Below are 20,754 nucleotides of genomic sequence, written 5' to 3'. Positions count from 1 at the left end.
ATTCATGAGATGAGTATTGAAACTTGGTCTAAATGCAGTAATACAATCTAGACAAGGAGCATAGGTTCAAATCCATGTGTAGTAACACTGAAGAGAGCCAAAAAGCAAAATTTTATACAAGCCAGGTAATTTTTTTTTTTTAGACAGTCTCCCTTTGTTGCCTAGGTTAAAGTGCAGTGGCGCAATCTCAGCTCACTGCAACCTCCACCTTCCAGGTTCAAGTGATTCTCCTGCCTCAGTTTCCCGAGTAGCTGGGATTATAGGTGCCTGCCACCACCCCTGGCTAATTTTTTTTTTTTTTTTTTTTTTTTGGAGACAGAGTCTGGATCTGTTGCCCAGGCTAGAGCACAGTGCCACAGTCTCAGCTCACTGCAACCTCTGCCTCCTAGATTCAAGCGATTCTCCTGCCTCAGCCTCCTGAGTAGTTGGGATTACAGGTGCATGCCACTGCACCTGGCTAATTTTTCCATTTTTAGTAGAGACAGGGGTCTCACCATGTTCGCCAGGCTGGTCTCAAACTCCTAGCCTCAGGTGATCCGCCCCGCCTCGGCCTCCCAAAGTGCTGAGATTACAGGTGTGAGCCATCGCACCCGGCTACGCCTGGCTAATTTTTTGTATTTTTAGTCGAGACAGGGTTTCACCATGTTGACCACACTGGTCTTGAACTCCTGGCCTCAAGTGATCCACATGCCTCAGCCTCCCAAAGTGCTGGGATTACAGGTGTGAGCCACTGCACCCGGCCCAAACTAGGTAATTTAAAAAAACTTTATTATGGAAGATAATGCTAGCCTCTCTAGTGGCAACACAAAAAAAAAGATTTAGAGATGCCCAAATGAACTAAATCTCTACTGCCTGATTTTCATAATAAAATCTCTTTGATCTTATGTTCACCTGCTTTCCTCTGAGACATACAAAGCATTTGGGGTCTGGGTGGTCCCCAAAGATACCAAAATCCACAATTGGAAGGAAATTCCATGCGTGGATCAATGAGAGATACTGACTTTTAAAAACACAGCCTCTTTTGGGGGCGCTTAAGGGGAAGAAGTTCCCAGATGTGCACACAGCTGCTCACAGCTGGAATGCTGGCGCATGGACTAAGTTGTAAATCATAACTGGCAACTGAAAACAGTTTGCTACATAGGGAGGGAAGAGGAGGCGAATGGAAGAAAAACGTTCAAGCTGCTGAAAAGGAGCCGGGGCGAAGAAAATGCTAAAATCATCACACAGGCAGTAATCTTAAATCAGGCATAATGCAAACTAACAAATTTCTTCTCCAGTGGTCTTAAGAAAGAAACGCAATCCCCTCCTATACCTTTAAAACATACAATCACCTATCTTTCCAGCTGTCTACCTGACAGCAGCCAGTACTGCTAAGAATGCTATCAGGGGCCCCAGATGAACATTATGATGTAAGGGCCATGTGGGGGTTGTTTTCAAGGTCGGCACCTTCAGAATCTGGCCTAGGAACAAAACTCTCTGCACTGGCCAGTGGCTCTAAGCCAGATTATTCAGACTGCTCCTTTTTAAAAATGACAGAGGCCAGGTGTGGTGGCTCACGCCTGTAATCACAGCACTTTGAGAGGCCGAGACAGGTGGATCACAAGGTCAGGAGATTGAGACCATTCTGGCTAACATGGTGAAACCCCATCTCTACTAAAAATACAAAAAATTAGCCAAGCATGGTGGCATGTGCCTGTAGTCCCAGCTACTAGGGAGGCTGAAGCAGGAGAATCGCTTGAACCCAGGAGGCGGAGGTTGCAGTGAGATCGTGCCACTGCACTCCAGCCTGGGCAACAGAATGAGACTATGTCTCAAAAAAAAAAGAAAAAATTCTAATTTTACTGGTCTGGGGTGCATCTTAGGCACTGGAGATTTTTTTTTTTTAACATACCCCCGCCCCCGGTGATTATAATGTGTAGCCAGGGTTGAGAACTAATGCTCTAGAAAGGTATAAATCTAATTAGAATGAAGATACATAGGGATGATTGTGGCAGCTACTCTGGAAGGCTGGAAGATTCCGAAGTAGACTTACGCTTTTATTAAATGTAAAGTGTATGATACATCCTTCACCACAAAAGGCTTCATAATCTTGAAATAATAAAAGGAGTGGAAGCTGGGGGCGGGAGGAGGTGGTAGAGTGTGCGTATTTATGCGCCCACACATAGATGAAAAAAGAGAGGCAATAACAGCGCTTATGCTACTTACTTGAGAGCTAAAGATCAGAAGGATTAAAGCAACTAAATCAAACCAAAATTTCATAAATACACTTCCCAAACTGAGGAAGATTCAAAAGACAAAAATTAATTTTGTACGCCAAGTATGTAGAAATAATAGATCAAGAGAATATAAATGCCACTGAACTGTACATTTTAAAATTGTTAATTGAGCCAGGCATAGTGGCTCACACCTGTAATCTCAACACTTTGGGAGGCCAAGGCAGGTGGATCACCTGAGTTAGGGAGTTCAAGACTAGCCTGACCAACATGGAGAAACACCCTCTCTACTAAAAATACAAAATTAGCTGGGCATGGTGTTGCATGCCTGTAATCCCAGCTGCTCTGGAAGGCTGAGGCAGGAGAATCACTTGAACCCAGGAGACAGAGGGTGCGGTGAGCCAAGATCATGCCATTGAACTCCAGCCTGGGCAACAAGAGTGAAACTCCGTCTCAAAAAAATAAATAAATAAAAAATAAAAATAAAAATACAAAAATTAGCAGACTATGGTGGCACCTAACTGTAATCCCAACTACTCAGGAGGCTGAAACAGGAGAATCACTAGAACCCAGGAGGTCAAGGTTGCAGTAAGCCGAGATCACGCCCATGCACTCCAGCCTGAGTGAAAGAGCAAGACTATCTCAAAAAATAAATAAATAAATAAAATATTTAATTGTATATTATATGATTTTCACTGCAAAAAAAAAGATTATCAAGGATTGAAAGCAAATGCTATCACTGGAACAAAAGAAAGGGCTGGGCATGGTGGCTCACGCCTGTAATCCCAACACTTTGGGAGGCCAAGGCTGGTGGATCACGAGGCGAGGTAAGGGGTTTGAGACCAGCCCGGCCAACATGGTGAAACCCCGTCTCTACTAAAGCTACAAAAAATTAGCCGGGCATGGTGGCATGTGCCTGTAATCCCAGCTACTTGGGAGGCTGAGGCAGGAGAATCGCTTGAACACAGGAGGTGGAGGTTCCAATGAACCAAGATCGCACTATTGCACTCAAGCCTGAGCAACAGAGCGATATTCTGTCTCCAAAAAAAAAAAGAAAAAAGGAAGTGAAGTGGTAAACATTTCAAAGCCCCGACTGGGCATGGTGGCTCACATCTGTAATCTCAACACTTTGGGAGGCTGAGGCAGGCGGATCACGAGGTCAGGAGTTCAAGACCAGCCTGACCAACATGGCAAAACCCCGTCTCTACTAAAAATACAAAAATTATCGAGACCATCCTGGCTAACATGATAAAACCCCGTCTCTACTAAAAATAGAAAAAAATTAGCCAGGCGTGGTGGCGGGTGCCTGTAGTCCCAGCTACTCAGGAGGCTGAGGCAGGAGAATGGCGTGAACCTGGGAGGCGGAGCTTGCAGTGAGCAGAGATAGCGCCACTGCACTCCAGCCTAGGTGACAGAGTGAGACTCCATCTCAAAAAAAAAAAAAAAAAAAAAAAAATCAGCCAGGCGTGGTGGCACGTGCCTGTAATCCCAGCTACTACTGAGGCATGAGAATCGCTTGAAGCCAGGAGGCAGAGATTGCAGTGAGCTGAGATCAAGCCACTGCACTCCAGCCTGGGCAACAGGGCAAGACTCTGTCTCAAAACAAAACAAAACATTTCAAAGCCCCTTTCTATTCTTAAAAAAATTCACCAATGATCCTCCTTCTCTATGATAACTAAGTCTTCTACTTATGGAGAAGGCAGAGGAGTGGCTTAACATTTTACAAAGATTTAATTTTGCCCCCATAATACAATTCAGTGGCCACAAATTACATTTCTCACTTAGCCAGGAGAGGGAGCTGTAATCAACATACCTCCCTGGAAGCTCTTTTGTTCCACAATTTACCTTATAGGTCCATCCTTACAACAGAAATAACCAAAATATGATACTTTCATTTATTATTATTATTTTGGTGGCAAAAGAATAGTTTGTGGGGAAAAAGGGAAAGGAAGCTTACCTCTCTCTTTTTTTTAGATTTGATATCATCAGCACTGTTTGAGAAATTGGATTTCCTCTTGTTACTTTCTGACTTCTCCCTGGGTTTATTATTTTCACCCTCCTTCATCTTCTTATACTTTTTCATAAATTCAGAAATTAGCTCAGGGCAATCCAAGTTTTTCTCAGGTTCCCAAGTATTGTGCTCCCTGGGTAAGAAAAACAGGAAAATTAAAAAAAAAAAAAAAAAAGGTGGGGGGGTAGTAAAGAATGAGGAAAAAAATCCAATGCCTTATTTTAAAGAGGACATTCAGACAAAAAGGACAGAGAAACCCTATGTTTTAAAACAGATAACAAATTTGATCGTAGATTTCTACCCAGGAAAAATGAAATAAAATTTAAAAAAAGCCCACACAAAGACTTATTTACAATTGTTTACAGCAGCATTTTAATAGCCAAAAACAGAAAACAAATTCAAATGTTCATCAATGGATGGTGACACGGAAAAACAAAATGTGGTACATCCATACAAAGGAATATTATCCAACAACAATAAACAAAATATTAAAACATGCTACAACTTGGAAGAACCCCAAAAACATTATACTAAGTGAAAGAAATAAGACACAAGATACTACATACTGTCTAATTCCATTTACATGAAATGTCTGGGAAAGACAAATTTATAGAGACAGAAAGCAGATCAGCGGGGCACGGTGGCTCACACCTGTAATCCCAGCACTCTGGGAGGCCAACGCAGGCAGATCACTTGAGGTCAGGAGTTTGAGACCAGCCTGGCCAACACAGTGAAACCGTGTCTCTACTAAAATTACAAAAATTAGCTTGGTGTGGTGGTACACATCTGTAGTCCCAGCTACTCAGGAGGCTGAGGCAGGAGAATCGCTTGAGCCCGGGAAGGGGAGGTTGCAGTGAGCTGAGATTGCACCACTGCACTCCTGCCTGGGAGAAAAAGCCAGACTTTGTCTCAAAAAAAAAAAAAAAAAAAAATAGCAGATCAGTGATTGCCCGGGGCTGAGGGAGTTGTAATTAACTACAAATGGGAATCAAGAGAATTTTGGGGGACACGAAAATGTTCTGAAACTGGATCATAGTGGTGGTTGCATAGCTCTATAAATTTACTACAAATCATTTAATTGGAGCCAGGCACAGTGGCTAACGCCTGTAATCCCAGCACTTTGAGAGGCACTCAGGAGTTCGAGACCAGCTTGGTCAATATTGCAAAACCCTGTCTCCACTAAAAATACAAAAATTAGCTGGGCTTGGTGGTGCACACCTGCAGTCCCAGCTACACAGGAGGCTAGGGCAGGAGAACTGCTTGAATCTGGGAGGCTGCGGTTGTAGTAAGCCAAGATTGCACCATTGCATTCCAGTCTGGGCAACAGAGGGAGACTCCATCTCAAAAAAAAATAATAATAATAATTTAATTGGGCTGGGCACAGTGGCTCACACCTGTAATCTCAGCACTTTGGGAGGCCAAGGTGAGCAGATCACTTGGGCCCACCAGTTCAAGACCAGCCTAAGCAATATAGCAAGACTCTGTCTCCACAGAAAATTTAAAAATTACTCAGACATGGTGGCTTGCACCTGTAGCCCCGCTACTTGGGAGGCTGAAATGAGAGGATCCCTTGAGCCCAGAAAGTTGAGGCTGCAGTGAACCGTGATTGTACCACTGCACTCCCACTTGGGTAACAGAGTGAGATACTGTCTCAAAAAAAAAAAAAAAAAAATTACTGAATTGTACAATTTTTTTTTTTTTTTTTTGAGATGGAGTCTTACTCTGTCTTGCAGGCTGGAGTGCAGTGGTGTGATACTGGCTCACTGCAACCTCCGTCTCCTGGGTTCAAGCGATTCTCTGGCCTCAGCCTCCCCAGTAACTGGAATTACAGGCATGCGCCACCAATTTTTGTATTTTTAGTAGAGATGGGGTTTCACCATGTTGGCCAGGCTGGTCTCAAACTCCTGACCTCAAGTGATCCGCCTGCCCCGGTCACTCAAAGTGCTGGAATTACAGGTGTGAGCCACCGCATCCAGCCTAAATTGTACAGTTTCAATGGGTGAATTTTATGGTGTTTGAATTATACCTCGATAAAGCTTTTTAAAAACCCAAATTTCAGCCAGGCACGGTGGCTCATGCATGTAATCCCAGTACTTTGGGAGGCTGAAGCAGTTGGGCATGGTGGCGCCTGCCTGTAATCCCAGCTACTCAGGAGGCTAAGGCGGGAGAATCGCTTGAACCCGGGAGGCAAGAGGTTGTGGTGAGCTGAGTTCGAGCTATTGCACTCCAGCCTGGGCAACAAAAGTAAAACGCCATCTCAAAAAAAAAAAAAAAAAAAAAAAAAAAGGTTTCTTTAGATGGGAATGATTTGAACACATGCCATAATAACCTGACTCAAGTAGAAAGCAGAAAGATGGAAAAATCTGAGCTATTTACTCTTGACCTAAACAACTTTCTACAAAAGGAACATAATATTGAGATAAAATTTATTTCTAAATCATTTGAGCTAATATGGGAAAGTTTCTCCTTTATATCCCTTCTCTCAGCAGAAAAAAAATTCCTCAGCCTGGCACGGTGGCTCACGTCTCTAATCCCAGCACTTCGGGAGGCAGAAGCAGGTGGATCACCTGAGGTCAGGGGTTCGAGACCAGCCTGGCCAACACGATGAAACCCCATCTCTACTAAAAATACAAAATTTAGATGGGCGTGGTGGTGGGCACCTGTAATCCCATCTACTCGGGAGGCTGAGGCAGGAGAATCGTTTGAACCCGGGAAAGGGAGGTTGCAGTGAGCCAAGATCATGCCATTGCACACCAGCCTGGGCAATAAGAGTGAAACTTGTCTCGAAAAAAGAAAAGAAGTCAAGAAAAAAAATTCCTCACACAGTAACTTTCCCCAAAACCTACAGACCATATAGTTTACCATCCCAGAGGAAATTAACATACCAATATCAAAAGGTGTACCAAGACTATTATACAAGCTGAATAGACTTGGCGGTTGGGAAGAGTCTGCTGATAGGAAAGCCAGTCCTATAATGCGATTATCCCTTTTCCTAACACTTTGGTACTGCTGCTTCTACTTCAGTTTCCACCCAAAAGACAACACAGTATGATTTAAAAAGAGCCTGGGTTGGCCAGGGACAGTGATTCACACCTATAATCCCAGCACTTCAAGAGGCCAAGGCAGGCAGATCGCTTGAACCCAAGAGTGCGAGACCAGCCTGGGTAACACGGTGAGACCCTGTCTCTATTTTAAAGATAAAAAGGCAGGGCACGGTGGCTCACGCCTGTAATCTCAGCACTTTGGGAGGCTGAGGCGGGTGAATCACAAGGTCAGGAGTTCGAGACCAGCCTGGCCAACATGGTGAAACGCCAGCTCTACTAAAAATACAAAAAGTTAGCTGGGCGTGGTGGTGGGCACCTGTAATCCCAGCTACTCGGGAGGCTGAGGCAGGAGAATCGCTTGAACCCGGGAGGCGGAGGTTGCAGTGAGCCAAGATCGTGCCACTGCACTCCAGCGTGAGCAATAGTGACAGACTCTGTCTCAAAAAAAAAAAAAAGATAAAAATATGTAAACATTTAAATTAAAAAAATAATTAAAGTTTTGGAAGAGGCAAGGGTCTTGCTATGTTAACCAGACAGGAGTGCAGTGGCTATTCACAGGCATGATCCTACGAATGCTCAAAACGGGAGTTCTGACCTGCTCTGGTTCACTCCTCCTTAGGCAACCTGGTGGTCCCTCACTCCTGGGAGGTCACTGTATTGATGCCAAACTTAATGCAGACACCTGTTCGGTTTAGTGCACTACAGCCCAGAATTCCTGGACTCAAGCAATCCTCCCACTTCAACCTCCCTAGTAGCTGGGACTACAGGTACACACCACCATGCCTGGACTCTAAATGCTTTTATGAGAATCAAAGAGAGCACAAGAGGTAGAATCTGATCACTGTCTAGCACAAAGTAGGCGTTTAGTTATAGACAATGCTGATTTGTTCCAGTCTTTTATGAAATCCAGAGCATTGCCGGGCACGGTGGCTCACGCTTGTAATCCCAGCACTTTGGGAGGCCGAGGCGGGCGGATCACGAGGTCAGGAGATCGAGACCACGGTGAAACCCCGTCTCTACTAAAAATACAAAAAATTAGCCGGGCATGGTGGCGGGCACCTGTAGTCCCAGCTACTCAGAGAGGCTGAGGCAGGAGAATGGCGTGAACCCGGGAGGCGGAGCTTGCAGTGAGCCGAGATTGTGCCACTGCACTCCAGCCTGGGCGACAGAGCGAGACTCCGTCTCAAAAAAAAAAAAAAAAAAAAAAAAGAAATCCAGAGCATTTCTGAAAAAGGACCAATGTTTAATTTGTCTACCCCAAACCTTATCTTTTCCCCTTTCATCTATGGTAAGGTACCAGTAGCTCAACGACAGAAAAAGAGCTTCAAGTATCTTTCAAACACCCAAATATTTCCAGTGGTGATTCAATGGGCCCAATAAACATCTTCAAAATCTTCTGGTGTTACTTTAGTTCCTATCTGTTAGTGCTCTAGAGGTCTCTCAAACTTAACAGTTCTTATCTCTAGTAGAAGCTGTGATACCACTCCTCTCTAGAAACAGAGGGCATCTTCTGATTGTTGTGCTACCCATACTTGCACTCTGGGTGCTAGAGATGCTAAGCATCCTGCAATGCATGAATGATCCCACCTACAATGCCAATAATTCTCCAGATGAGAAACCTTGATTCATGTAATGAAATAACCTCCAGTATGTTTCGAAGGTTCCTGACACATAGCCTTTATCCAAAAGTATTGGTAAACCACTGTATCTTTTAGTGTATTTAGGTCCCATATTGCAGAGCTGTGCCATCCAATATGGTAACCACTAGCCACATGTGCCTATTTGAAATGCAGCTAGTTTGAATGGAGATGCACTATAAAGTATAAAATATATCAGCCGGGCGCGGTGGCTCACGCTTGTAATCCCAGCACTTTGGGAGGCCGAGGCGGGCGGATCACGAGGTCAGGAGATCGAGACCACGGTGAAACCCCGTCTCTACTAAAAATACAAAAAAACATTAGCTGGGCATGGTGGCGGGCGCCTGTAGTCCCAGCTACTCGGAGAGGCTGAGGCAGGAGAATGGCGTGAACCCGGGAGGCGGAGCTTGCAGTGAGCCGAGATCGCGCCACCGCACTCCAGCCTGGGTGACAGAGCGAGACTCTGTCTCCAAAAAAAAAAAAAAAAAAAAAAAATATATATATATATATATATCCCAGATTTTCAAGTCTTAGCACTCACACACAAAAAAATTTCATTAATAACTTTTGTACTGATTAACGCTGAAATAGTATTTTTCATGTATTAGGTTAAATAAAATATTACTAAAATTAATTTCACAGCCGGGCACGGTGGCTCACGCCTGTAATCCCAGCACTTTGGGAGGCCAAGGCAGGTGGCTCACTTGAGCCTGGAAGTTCGAGACCAGCCTGAGTAACATGACAAAACCGTGCCTCTACTAAAAACAGTCACTGAGGCTGGAGTGCAGTGGCGTGATCTTGGCTCACTGCAACCTCCGCCTCCTGGGTTCAAGTGATTCTCCTACCTCAGCCTCTGGAGTAGCTGGGATTACAGGGTCCCGCCACCACATCTAATTTTTTTATTTTTAGTAGACGGGGTTTCGCCATGTTGGCCAGGCTGGTCTCAAACTCCTGACCTCAGGTGATCCGCCTGCCTCAGGCTCCCAAACTGCTGAGATTAGAGTGCAAGCCACCGTGCCTGGCCTTATAAGCACTACTGTTTATCCTTATTTCACTGAGGAGATAAAATGATTAAGGAAATTAGCCAAGGCCATCCAGTTTGTATCATAAGTGGTGGAGTTAGAATCTAGGCCCAGGCAATCTGACTCCCGATTCTGTGCTCCTAACCAATTCATTATACTGCCTTTCAAAAGCAGTATCATTAGAACGTAAGCTCCACAAGCGGAGAGATTTTGTTTTCTTTACTGCTGTGTCTTCTAACTCTTAGGAAGAGTGCAGGAGGGGGAAGAAAAAGACAAAGATGCTTGTGATTCCTAAGGAAGTAAACCAAAGGTATCTATCTCTACAGAGTCCCAACGCCTGGGGAAAAAAAGGAACTTACTCAGAAAAGCCTTTCCACTTCAGTAGATATTCCACTTGTCCCTTAACCACGCGCCTGTCTAGCACCTTCTCCACAACGTACTCCTCCTCATCCTCTGAAGAAGAACTGTCAGCTGTCCGCTTGGTTTTCTTTCCCATGTCGCACACCGTTCCACCTGAAAGACTAAGGCCACCGGGTCCCTGCAAAGGCAAAGGACAAAATGGTTAGAATCCATGTGAGGAGTTAAAAACTTTTCTTGATGGGATGAAAAGGGGATAACACTTAAGTTGCCACGTGCCCTGCTTTTGAGTCTCAAATCATTCTACAGATGAGTCCTAAGAGTTTAATTTAAAAATGAATCAGTCTTCACTTCCTCAACTACAACCTTCTCTTCGGCTAAAGAGACCAAAACTATTAGAAGGCACAACTGTCTAACTCTTCTATTTCAGATTCCACAAGACTAGTAGTGTGGTATGTTATTCCTGGCTATGTTTATAACTGTTTACAAGCCAGGAACTCAAACGGAAATGTGCAAAATCTTCAGTTAAATGAACCAAGATAAAATTAAAACCTTTTTCTCCAAGGTGAATAAGAGTCTTTATAAAAATGAAAAAAGAAAAGCCACTAAAATATGAGTTTTCTGTGCTCTGAGCATCTTGCCCAGTCTCTTACCAGAACACAAAAAAGGCTTGCTCAGGCATCTTTCACCACATTTTCAGTGACTTGGTACATTTCCCTTAAACAAATTGAGCTTGTCCCTTCAAAGCATCCATCAGCTCACAAAAGCAAGGCTGACATCTCAAACACACTAATCTTCTTTTTTAGAAAGCTAATTTGGGGATGGGAGGGAGGCAGAAAGGAGAAAAAATTTTTCAGTCCTAAAATTCAAAATTAGTCACTAGATTGTTCAGTAATTCCCAAGATGCAACTAACCCAAATAGTTAAGAAGGTACTTCTCCCTCTTAACTGAAGTTGACTCAGGGCCAAAGGAAGAGGAGGAGGAAAAAGAAGTCTGGCCCCAGACTCAGCATCAACATGAAGTCTCCTCAAAATACAGAGGAACCATTCATAGGCCCAAGGAAAGCTGAAGCAAGGAAACACAAATGGAAATTGAGTTAAGCTCAGAAATATGCACACCAGGGGGTACTCAACAGAGAATCTAGTTTTAAAAATTCCTGTGTTATTGTTCCATAATCATTTTTAAGAATTCTTCCTTAACCATGCTAAATGGTGCCTACAGTCTGGATTAGAGAGTAGCAGAAATTGTTTTCTTAGCTGAAATCCATTATTATTTTCCTGTAATCTTTAAAGATGTTTATCAGCACCCTCTAAATATTTCCACCCTGACCAGAAAACCACTGGGTCAGGGAGGGCCCACTACTAATCTCAGAATGATGTTCAAGTCACATAAAAAGTGGCAATTATCAATTCACTTCAAATTAGCAAAATTTTAAAGTTATTACAAGAATATATAGTTGGAAACCATATCTCCAGAACTTACTAGCAATAGGTCTGCCCACCTAAAAAACTGCCTATATCCATTACTGCCCTATAAGACTAAGTTTTTATTAAAATACTCTATTTGGAAGAGGAGGTAGTAGCAAAATGTAGGTGCAGGGGGTTAAAATAATTTTTCCATTAATTTAGAAGAATCCTAAGCTTCAAGAAAATATCTTATGTGGTTTATTTAAAATAAAACAGCCTCCGACCTCACCAGAGACAGGAAATGTCATATTCCAGGGAGAGTACCCCACCCCCACCCCCACTCACCTTGGAATTTCCGGGAGCTGAGCAGTTTAGGTCAGAGCGCTGGGGTTAAAACCAGCCCCATGTTAGATGCATGCAGTTAAGCATTGTGGCTATGGCCTCCCCTGCCTCACCAGGAAAAACAAGGATTTACATGTGTTCTTCATTTTGAGGGAGAGAAAAGGAAAATCTCCCTTCACACCTTCATGCAGAAGAGGAGCCCCAAAGGTATAAAATGAATGGGGGTTCCCTCCTTTACCTACCGGATCGCCCCAGTTCTTTCTTTCCCTCTGGGCTAACAGGAGGGGCCTCCCCTCCCAGGTCTGGGTCTTGGCGGGCTGGCAGCTCCCCCGCCCCCACCCAGCTGCCTGGGCGCCACTGCGCAGCTGTCCCAGTCCGTTGCCATAGCAACTGGCAGCAGTACTACACTAAGGGGGAGAAGCAAATGGAAAAGTTAAAAGGCTTAACTTTCCTTTTCAGTGAAGACTGGGTGGAGAAGTTGGAAGGTACCTCTCTTGGCCTTAAGGCTAAGGCATTCAGAGCTCAAGGGAATTACTTCTTAGGTTTTAAATCCAGTATTTATGCTTATTCCTCTAACAGCACTGTGAATTAATCAATAACATTTTAAGATCATCTAACAAGATTACAGCTCAATTGAAGGGGGGAGGGGAAAGGCTCGATCCTTCTACAACACGATCAGTACAAACCACCCATCACTTAATCCAGCCCACCAGAGCACTTTGGGCAATCCCATTTTACCATCTGTCACAGAACAGTTAATTAAAATTGCTTGAGGGAAAAATAACAGGAAACAGGGGCGGAGAAGTATTTTAAAGACACTATATAACTTTCCTTCTTTGGGGGGATTACTAGAGACAAAATCCAAAGACATGAAGCACTACCAAAACAACAACCAAAAAAAAAAAAAAAAAAAAAAAAAACCTTTTAACTAAAATTAGAGGTGGAGGGCCAGGCGCAGTGGCTCATGCCTGTAATCCCAGAACTTTTTGGGAGGCCAGGGCGGGGGCAATCATTTGAGGTCAGGTGTTCGAGACTAGCCTGACCAACGTGATGAAACCCCATCTCTACTAAAAATACAAAAAATTAGCCAGGCGTGGTGGCAGGCGCATATACTCCCAGCTCCTCAGGGGGCTGAGGGAGGAGAAATCGCTTGAACCCAGGAGGCAGAGGTTGCAGTGAGCCTAGATCCACCCCTGCACTACAGCCTGGGCGACAAGAGTGAGACTCTGTCTCGAAAAAATAAAACAAAATAAATTTAGGTGGAAAAAAATTCCTAAGCAGCTTAAAAAAAAAAAAAAAAGGAGAGCAGTTCTGCCACAACCTAATGGTTGATAAATTAAAACCACTTCTAGGTTGTTCTATAATGTTATAAAACAGATTTTTAAATAATTATTCATCACCTGATACATTATTAATGTACAACTCTCTGTATCAGTATGTCTCAATACTTGAGAAAAGGAGTACTGGGATAAATAAAAAAGATATATATAGACTTGAAATACTATAAGTTTTCCATTCTTCTGGCTTTAAAGAACATTTTAGAGAGCTCCAAAACTCTACTCTGCTTTATAGATATGGAACTTTAAAGCCAGAAGTGGCTGCCATAGGAGAGTAAGAAAAAGGGACAATCAAAAGCAAAGAACTCAGCTGAGCCAGGCATGGTGGCTCACACCTGTAATCCCAGCACGTTGGGAAGCTGAGGCGGGTGGATTACCTGAGGTCAGGAGTTCGAGACCAGCCTGACCAACATGGTGAAACCCCATCTCTACTAAAAATACAAAAATTAGCCAGGCATAGTAGCACTTGCCTGTAATCCCAGCTACTTGGGAGGCTAAGGCAGAAGAATCGCTTGAACCTGGGAGGCAGAGGTTGCAGTGAGCTGAAACTGCGCCACTGCACTCCAGCCTGGGCAACAAGAGCGAAACCATCTCAAAAAAAAAAAGAACTCGAGAAGAAGCACAATGGTGACTATTATGGCTGTCAAACAGAAGAAACCATAGCGTGTAAGACCAAAGTAGAAATTTTTTTTTCTGTTTTTTTTTTTTGAGACGCAGTCTCGCTCTGTCACCAGGCTACAGTGCTGTGGCGTGATCTCGGCTTACTGCAACCTCCAACTCCCTGGTTCAAGAGATTCTCCTGCTTCAGCCTCCCGAGTAGCTGGGATTACAGGCATGCGCCACCACGCCCAGCTAATTTTTGTATTTTTAGTAGAGATGGGGTTTCATCGTGTTGGCCAGGATGGTCTCGATTTCCTCATCTTGTGATCCGCCCGCCTGGGCCTCCCAAAGTGCTGGGATTACAGGCATGAGCCACTGCACCTGGCCAGAAATTTTTTAATTACAAAAGATTTCCTCAGATTTGAATGGATCATCAGCAAACCTCTGATTAAAAACGGCATTTTTCAACTCTTCTTACCTTTTGTTTTAAACTTTTCATAATTAAGGGATATGAAAACAATACCAAACATTTGAATAGGATCCTGACTCTGATTAACTTGCCATGTGTTATCTTGAGTAAATAAATTTCCTATCTAACCCCGGCATCATTTAAACAGGCTAAATAAATCTGTACTACCTGCCCTACCTACCTCCTAGGGAAAAAGTGAGTTTATGTTGAAACCAAAGATCTATTAAGTCCCCCAAAGAGAACCTTCTGTAAAAATATGTCAGGGCTGAATACAACAGCAGAAGAAAATATGTGACCTTCCAAATTCCTAAGCTAGTAAACCATATCACATGCAGTAACTCCTGCAGCTCAACACGTTAGTAGATAGCAAGAAAAAGAGGAACGGTGTCTTTGTTAACTAGGCACTGGAAAACTAATAAACCTTCAGAGAACAGGGTAGGTATGTTCTCTCTCAAGGGCAAAATACTTATTCCTTAAAACTCAGACAAACTTTAAAGATGGCAGAATGAAAAGACTAATAGTAACTCTGTGAAGGAATAAGGAACAGGAAAGAATGACAGCAATACTAACATTTTGGGGAAACCTTTCAGAGAAAGAAAAGTGAATTTAATGAGGAAAGAGACAAAAATATTCTGGTGTCCACCCCTCCCCACAAAACATCAGGAAATAAAGATTGAGTTCAATTCCCTCCTTTCCACCCTTAAGAACTGCCTAAAGAGCACGTGGGCTAAGGTCCTTTTCTTTTTGGGAAATGGGTTTTGTAACCACTGACAAATCGAATTGGGCCTGATGCCAGGAGTCAGAGTCCAACCATAATATTCTTTAAAGGATGGCATGCAATTGTCTTGTAAATCTCCTAGACAGTCACAGATCAGAAGCTGGCAAGGATGACGACATAGTTCTGATGGAATGTGTCTTATCTTAACCTTGAAGTTACAGATCTGCTCAGGAGCAGCAGTAAGAAATGAGAAATGCACTCAGACATCGGAGGGGACATAATTCTCTCTTAGACAGTGCGACCCAGAGTATTAGGGTCAAATGAAACACAAAGCCAGTCAAACAATTTAAGGGCTAGAGCCTGGACCAGATAAAGCATCAAGACTGGTGGTTCACACTGAGCTTAGGAGGAGGGAGCTTTCCAGCATGAGAAATGAGACATGGCTGGCAGGATGATGGAGTGATTAAGGTAGAATCCCAATACCATGACAGAGGAAAAGAAGATGAGCCTCTGAACACAACCTTATACTTGTGGAAATCTCCAAGGGAAAGGGTGAGCAGCTTCTCAAATTTCTAGTCTTTCAGGCTTAACAGCTCTCAGCCTTCTCTCTTAAATATACATAGGAACTATCTGGTAAAGCTACCAATAACTATAGATAGATTACAGCACCTAAGGCCCACTGAGATGAGAAAAGAGGCTGGGTGCGGTGGCTCACGCCTGTAATCCCAGCACTTTGGCAGGCCGAGGCGGGCAGATCTCCTGAGGTCAGGAGCTCCAGACCAACCTGGCCAACATGGTGAAACCCTGTCTCTACTAAAAATACAAAAATTAGCCAGGCGTGGTGGCAGGTGCCTGTTATCTCAGCTACTTGGGAGGCTGAGGCAGGAGAATCGCTTGAACCCAGAACGTGGAGGTTGCAGTGAGCCAAGATAGAGCCATTGCACTCCAGCCTGGGCAACAAGGGCAAAACTCTGTCTCAAAAAAAAAAAAAAAAAAAAAAAAAAAAGGAAAAAAAACTTATCAGTCCCCAGCAATTAGAGAGGGCATCACAAGCAAGCTAGGGCAACCCAGAAAAACAAGAGGTAGGCCAGCACAGTGGCTCTCGCCTGTAATCCTAGCACTTTGGGAGGCCAAGGTAGGTGGATCATGAGGTCAGGAGTTTGAGACGAGCCTGGCCAACATGGTGAAACCCCATCTCTACTAAAGACACAAAAAAATTAGTGAGGCGTGGTGTAATCCCAGCTACTCGGGAGGCTAAGGCAGTTACGCACCTGTAATCCCAGCTACTCAGGAGGATGAGGCAGGAGAATCGCTTAAACGGGAGGCGGAGGTTGCAGTGAGCTGAGATCGCGCCACTGCACTCCAGCCTCGGCAACGGGGCAAGACTCCATCTCAAAAAAAAAAAAAAAAAAAAAAAAAAGAAAAAGAAAAAAAAGGCCAGGCACGGTGGCTCACAAGGTCAGGAGATCGAGACCATACTGGCTAACATGGTGAAACCCCGTCTCTACTAAAAATACAAAAAATTAGCCAGGCGTGGGTGGCGGGCACCTGTAGTCCCAGCTACTCGGGAGGCTGAGGCAAAAGAATGGTGTGAACCCAGGAGGCGGGGCTTGCAGTGAGCCAAGATTGCACCACTGCACTCCAGCCTGGGAGACAGTGTGAGAATCCATCTCAAATAAAAAAGAGGTAATGGTTAGCCCTCGGCATTAACCATTTAATCCTAGAAGAACCCACATAGGGTCCCTGGTATCTGTCTGCTTTGTCCAGTTCAGGTTCTACTCTCATCCCTCCAGTCATTACTTTTGAGACAGGGCCTCGTTCTGTTGTTCAGGCTGTAGTGCAGTGGCGCGGACAGTTTATTGCAGTCTCAAACTCCTGGACTCAAGCAATCCTCTCACCTCAGCCTCCTGAGCAGCTGGGACCATAGGGGCACGCCACCATGCCTGGCTACATTTTTTTATTTTTTGGTGAGATGCAGTCTCACTGTGTTGCCCAAGCTGGTCTCAAACTCCTGGGCTGAAGCAATCCTCCTGCCTTACCCCCACAAAGCAGTCACTACTTCTCAATACCAATTCTGGTGGCTTTTCTTTTATCTTGTTATAGTCATTTTATTTTCATCACCACTTATGAGCAAAAGTACACATAATTCTACATCTTTCACTAAGCTTTCTTTTTATTAAGGATGAAAGCCAGCCGGGCACAGTGGCTCACGCCTGTAATCCCAGCACTTTGGGAGGCCAAGGTGGGTAGATCACCTGAGGTGAGGAGTTTGAGACCAGGCTGGCCAACATGGCAAAACCCCGTCTCTACTAAAAATACAAAAATTAGCCAGGTGTGGTGGCAGGTGCCTGTAATACCAGCTACTGGGGAGGTTGAGGTAGGAGAATCGCTTGAATCTGGGAGGTAGAGGTTGCGGTGAGCCAAGATTGCGCCACTGCACTCTAGCCTAGGAGACAAGAGTGAAACTGTCTCGAAAAAAAAAAAAAAAAACAGAAAAGAAAGAAAGCCAATTGGTAAGCTGCCTCACGGAACTACCCACTCAATTATTTAAAGATGGTAATCAAACTAAATGTCAAGATGCATAATCAATGAGCTCTCCATTGTAGAGTTTCAACATAAATTCTGTAAGCCCCCTAACTAGGCAAAATCCTTTAGGAAGTAAGCCAGGGTTAAAGAGCAGAGGAGAGTGTATATGCAGAGCTCCCCATCACATGGATTAATTAAATATGCCATGGATGAGTGGCTGCAGTTGGCCCAGACTTGCGAAATTCCCACTTCTCCTTAAGGCCCTTAGGTGAAGATTAAATTGTCAGCTACAGCACTGTCTTCAAGGCATCCTCTGTATAGCCTTATTGCAGCAAATAAAACAGATGAAGATAAACCAAACTTACAGAAACATTTTAATCTGCTCTATGTTCTTTGCTCTTTATGGAGCTTGAAGTACTGATGGTTTTAGGTATGTAACAGAAACAGCATAAAACTAAAATACCCTCTATAAAGACGTTTTCTTGCAGTGGATTTATGATTTCCAAAGTACTAGCCATGTGGCATTTTAACAAAAACACAGCATAGAGATGCACATTACAGCTGTCCCGGCTGTCTCAGGTTTTGTTAAATGGGCTGATAACTATCACTCCACCTCCACCAAAAGCCCATGAGCACCCAATTCAAGAGGAGTTAAAAGCTTTTTAAATGTCTATTTAAGAGACTAGATTAGGAAAGAGTTGAAGAGAAAGATTAACTATGGTCGTTAACAACCCTATCATTAACAAGCCAGATATAGACAACACAAACTTTATTAATAGAAGAGAGCATGGAGGCAAGAAATGTTCTCCCATTGGCTAGCATAGCTCTAGTTTATGATCCTTTAAAAATCAGGCCAAGAGGCTGGGCACAACGGCTCACAGCTGTAATCCCAGCACTTTGGGAGGCTGAGGCAGGCAGATCACTTGGCGTCAGGAGTTCAAGACCAGCGTGGCCAACATGGTGAAACCCCATCTTTACTAAAAATACAAAAGGTAAGGCGGTCCACATCTATAATCCCAGCTACTCAGGAGGCCTAGGCAGGAGAAGCGCTTGAACCTGGGAGGTGGAGGTTGCAGTGAGCGGAGATGGTGCCACTGCACTCCAGCCTGGGCAACAGAGGCAGACTCTGTCTTAAAAAAAAAAAAAAAAAAAAAAAATCAGGGGAAACCTCCTGCTACAGTGAGCAAGGGAGTAAAGGGCCTTTTGTTCCTTTAGATAAAAACGGCTGTGTGCGGTGGCTCACCCTGTAATCCCAGCACTTTGGGAGGCAGATCACCTGAGGTTAGGAGTTCAAGACTAGCCTGGCCAACATGGCGAAACCACGTCTCTACTAAAAATACAAAAATTAGCCGGGCGTGGTGGTGGGCATCTGTAATCCCAGCTACTCAGGAGGCTGAGGCAGGAGAATTGCTGGAACCTGGGAAGCAGAGGTTGCAGTGAGCTGAGATCCCGCCACTGCACTCCAGCCTGGGCGACAGAGCGAGACTTCATCTCAAAAAAAAAAAAAAAAAAAAAAAAATATATATATATATATATATATATATATATAAAATAAACATATACTTGGCTGGGTGCCATGGCTTACACCTGTAATCCCAACAATTTGGGAGGTTGAAGCAGGAGGACAGCTTGGGCCCAGAGTTCAAGACCAGCATGAACAAACATAGTGAGACCTCCCCAATATTTAAAATAATAATTGTATATATACACGTTCTAAATGACGATAAAGGCTGCCCTATAAATTCCATTTGGTTGTATGTCCCCCAAGCTCTGATTATTAATATATTACAAATGAATGTGGGCTACAAGACTCAATTTTCAGAATTGCTTGAAGGTATCAGTCTGGTAAACTGGTGTATTTAGCAGTAACACAAAAATTCTTGCTTGATATCTCATCATTTTATATTGGATTTTCTTTTTTTTTTCACCCTCTTATTAAAATCCACTCAATTTCTTCTCTCAACTATCAGTTTTCAGAAACACGCATTCTATTTTATAGAATAAGATGTTGCCCTATTAAAAAAAAACTATCAGTTTTCTTTAAATTTAGTTAGGGTACACCTAAACCCACCACTGGGCAAGAGGTTAAATATCCAATTGTTTCAAGATTTATGAGAAAGCAGAATTTGGCACCACCATGGGAAAATGCCTTCCAGATGGTGTTTTCCAACAACTTTATCCTTGGAAATGTACTGAACTCATCTCAAAGCACCACACTCTCAGGTGGGTGTTAATCTCACATCCACTCTTCTTAAGTGTAATGAAACATGAATTTGGAGACCTCGTCACCTTTCACAAAGAACCTGGCAATTCCATCCTAAGTAAACCTTGAGAAAAATGGGTAACAGCAACATTTGAGTAGATTATCATGAATCTTAGATTTATACATACCACTTTGGCAGATCATGTTCACAAAATATGGAAGGATTAAAAGAATACTGGAAATGCTCGTCCCCAAATAAAATTATGGTCATAAAGCATTTTCCAAACATCAGCCATAAAATTAAGACTCAGTCCTTACCATGGCATCATCTAGCTTGCAGATTTTAGACATCAGTAGCTTAAGGGTTACAAAGCCTCCTTCAGGTCATTTCAACAAATCATCCATTTTAATGAAGAGCCTGTGTTAAGTCAGGAAATTTTTCTTTTTTTTTTTTTTTTTGAGACGGAGTCTAGCTCTATCACCCAGGCTGGAGTGCAGTGGCATGATCTCGGCTCACTGCGAGCTGCACGTCCCAGGTTCATGCCATTCTCCTGCCTCAGCCTCCCGAGTAGCTGGAAATACAGGCGTCCGCCACCACGCCCGGCTAATTTTCTTTGTGTATTTTTAGTAGAGACGGGGTTTCACCGTGTTAGCCAGGATGGTCTTGATCTCCTGACCTTGTGTTGTGATCCACCCACCTCGGCCTCCCAAAGTGCTGGGATTACAGGCGTGAGCCACAGCACACAGCTGACAATTTATGTTTTCTTAGCATCAGTTTAAAGAAGACATTTGGCTGGGCATGGTAGTTCACGCCTATAATCCCAGCACTTTGGGAGGCGGAGGCAGGCGGATCACTAGAAGCCAGGAGT

The 20,754-nt window shown here is 43.7% G+C and overlaps 1 protein-coding gene across 4 annotated transcripts in view; it reads right to left on the bottom strand.

The window, feature by feature from the left end:
* CBX5 (chromobox 5) overlaps positions 1–20,754 on the bottom strand; it is a 40,201-nt gene that overhangs the window by 6,570 nt on the left and 12,877 nt on the right. For 2 of the 4 annotated variants that reach the window (XM_012510299.2, XM_012510297.2), the window contains exons 2-3: positions 10,287–10,465; positions 4,171–4,357 (exon numbers count right to left, since the gene is read on the bottom strand). In XM_012510299.2, the coding sequence (XP_012365753.1) occupies positions 4,171–4,357; positions 10,287–10,423 (324 nt within the window). In that variant the 5' untranslated portion in view covers positions 10,424–10,465. Of the gene's footprint in view, positions 1–4,170; positions 4,358–10,286; positions 10,466–10,937; positions 10,984–12,274; positions 12,353–20,754 lie in introns of those variants that run through there. The other 2 variants (XM_003252882.2, XM_030822511.1) reach the window with 2 other exon arrangements.

This window comes from Nomascus leucogenys, chromosome 11 (assembly GCF_006542625.1).
Source record: "Nomascus leucogenys isolate Asia chromosome 11, Asia_NLE_v1, whole genome shotgun sequence".
NCBI classification, from domain to species: Eukaryota; Metazoa; Chordata; class Mammalia; order Primates; family Hylobatidae; genus Nomascus; species Nomascus leucogenys.
Note: the sequence above shows the minus strand (reverse complement) of the source record. Positions and strands in the feature narration are given on the sequence as shown.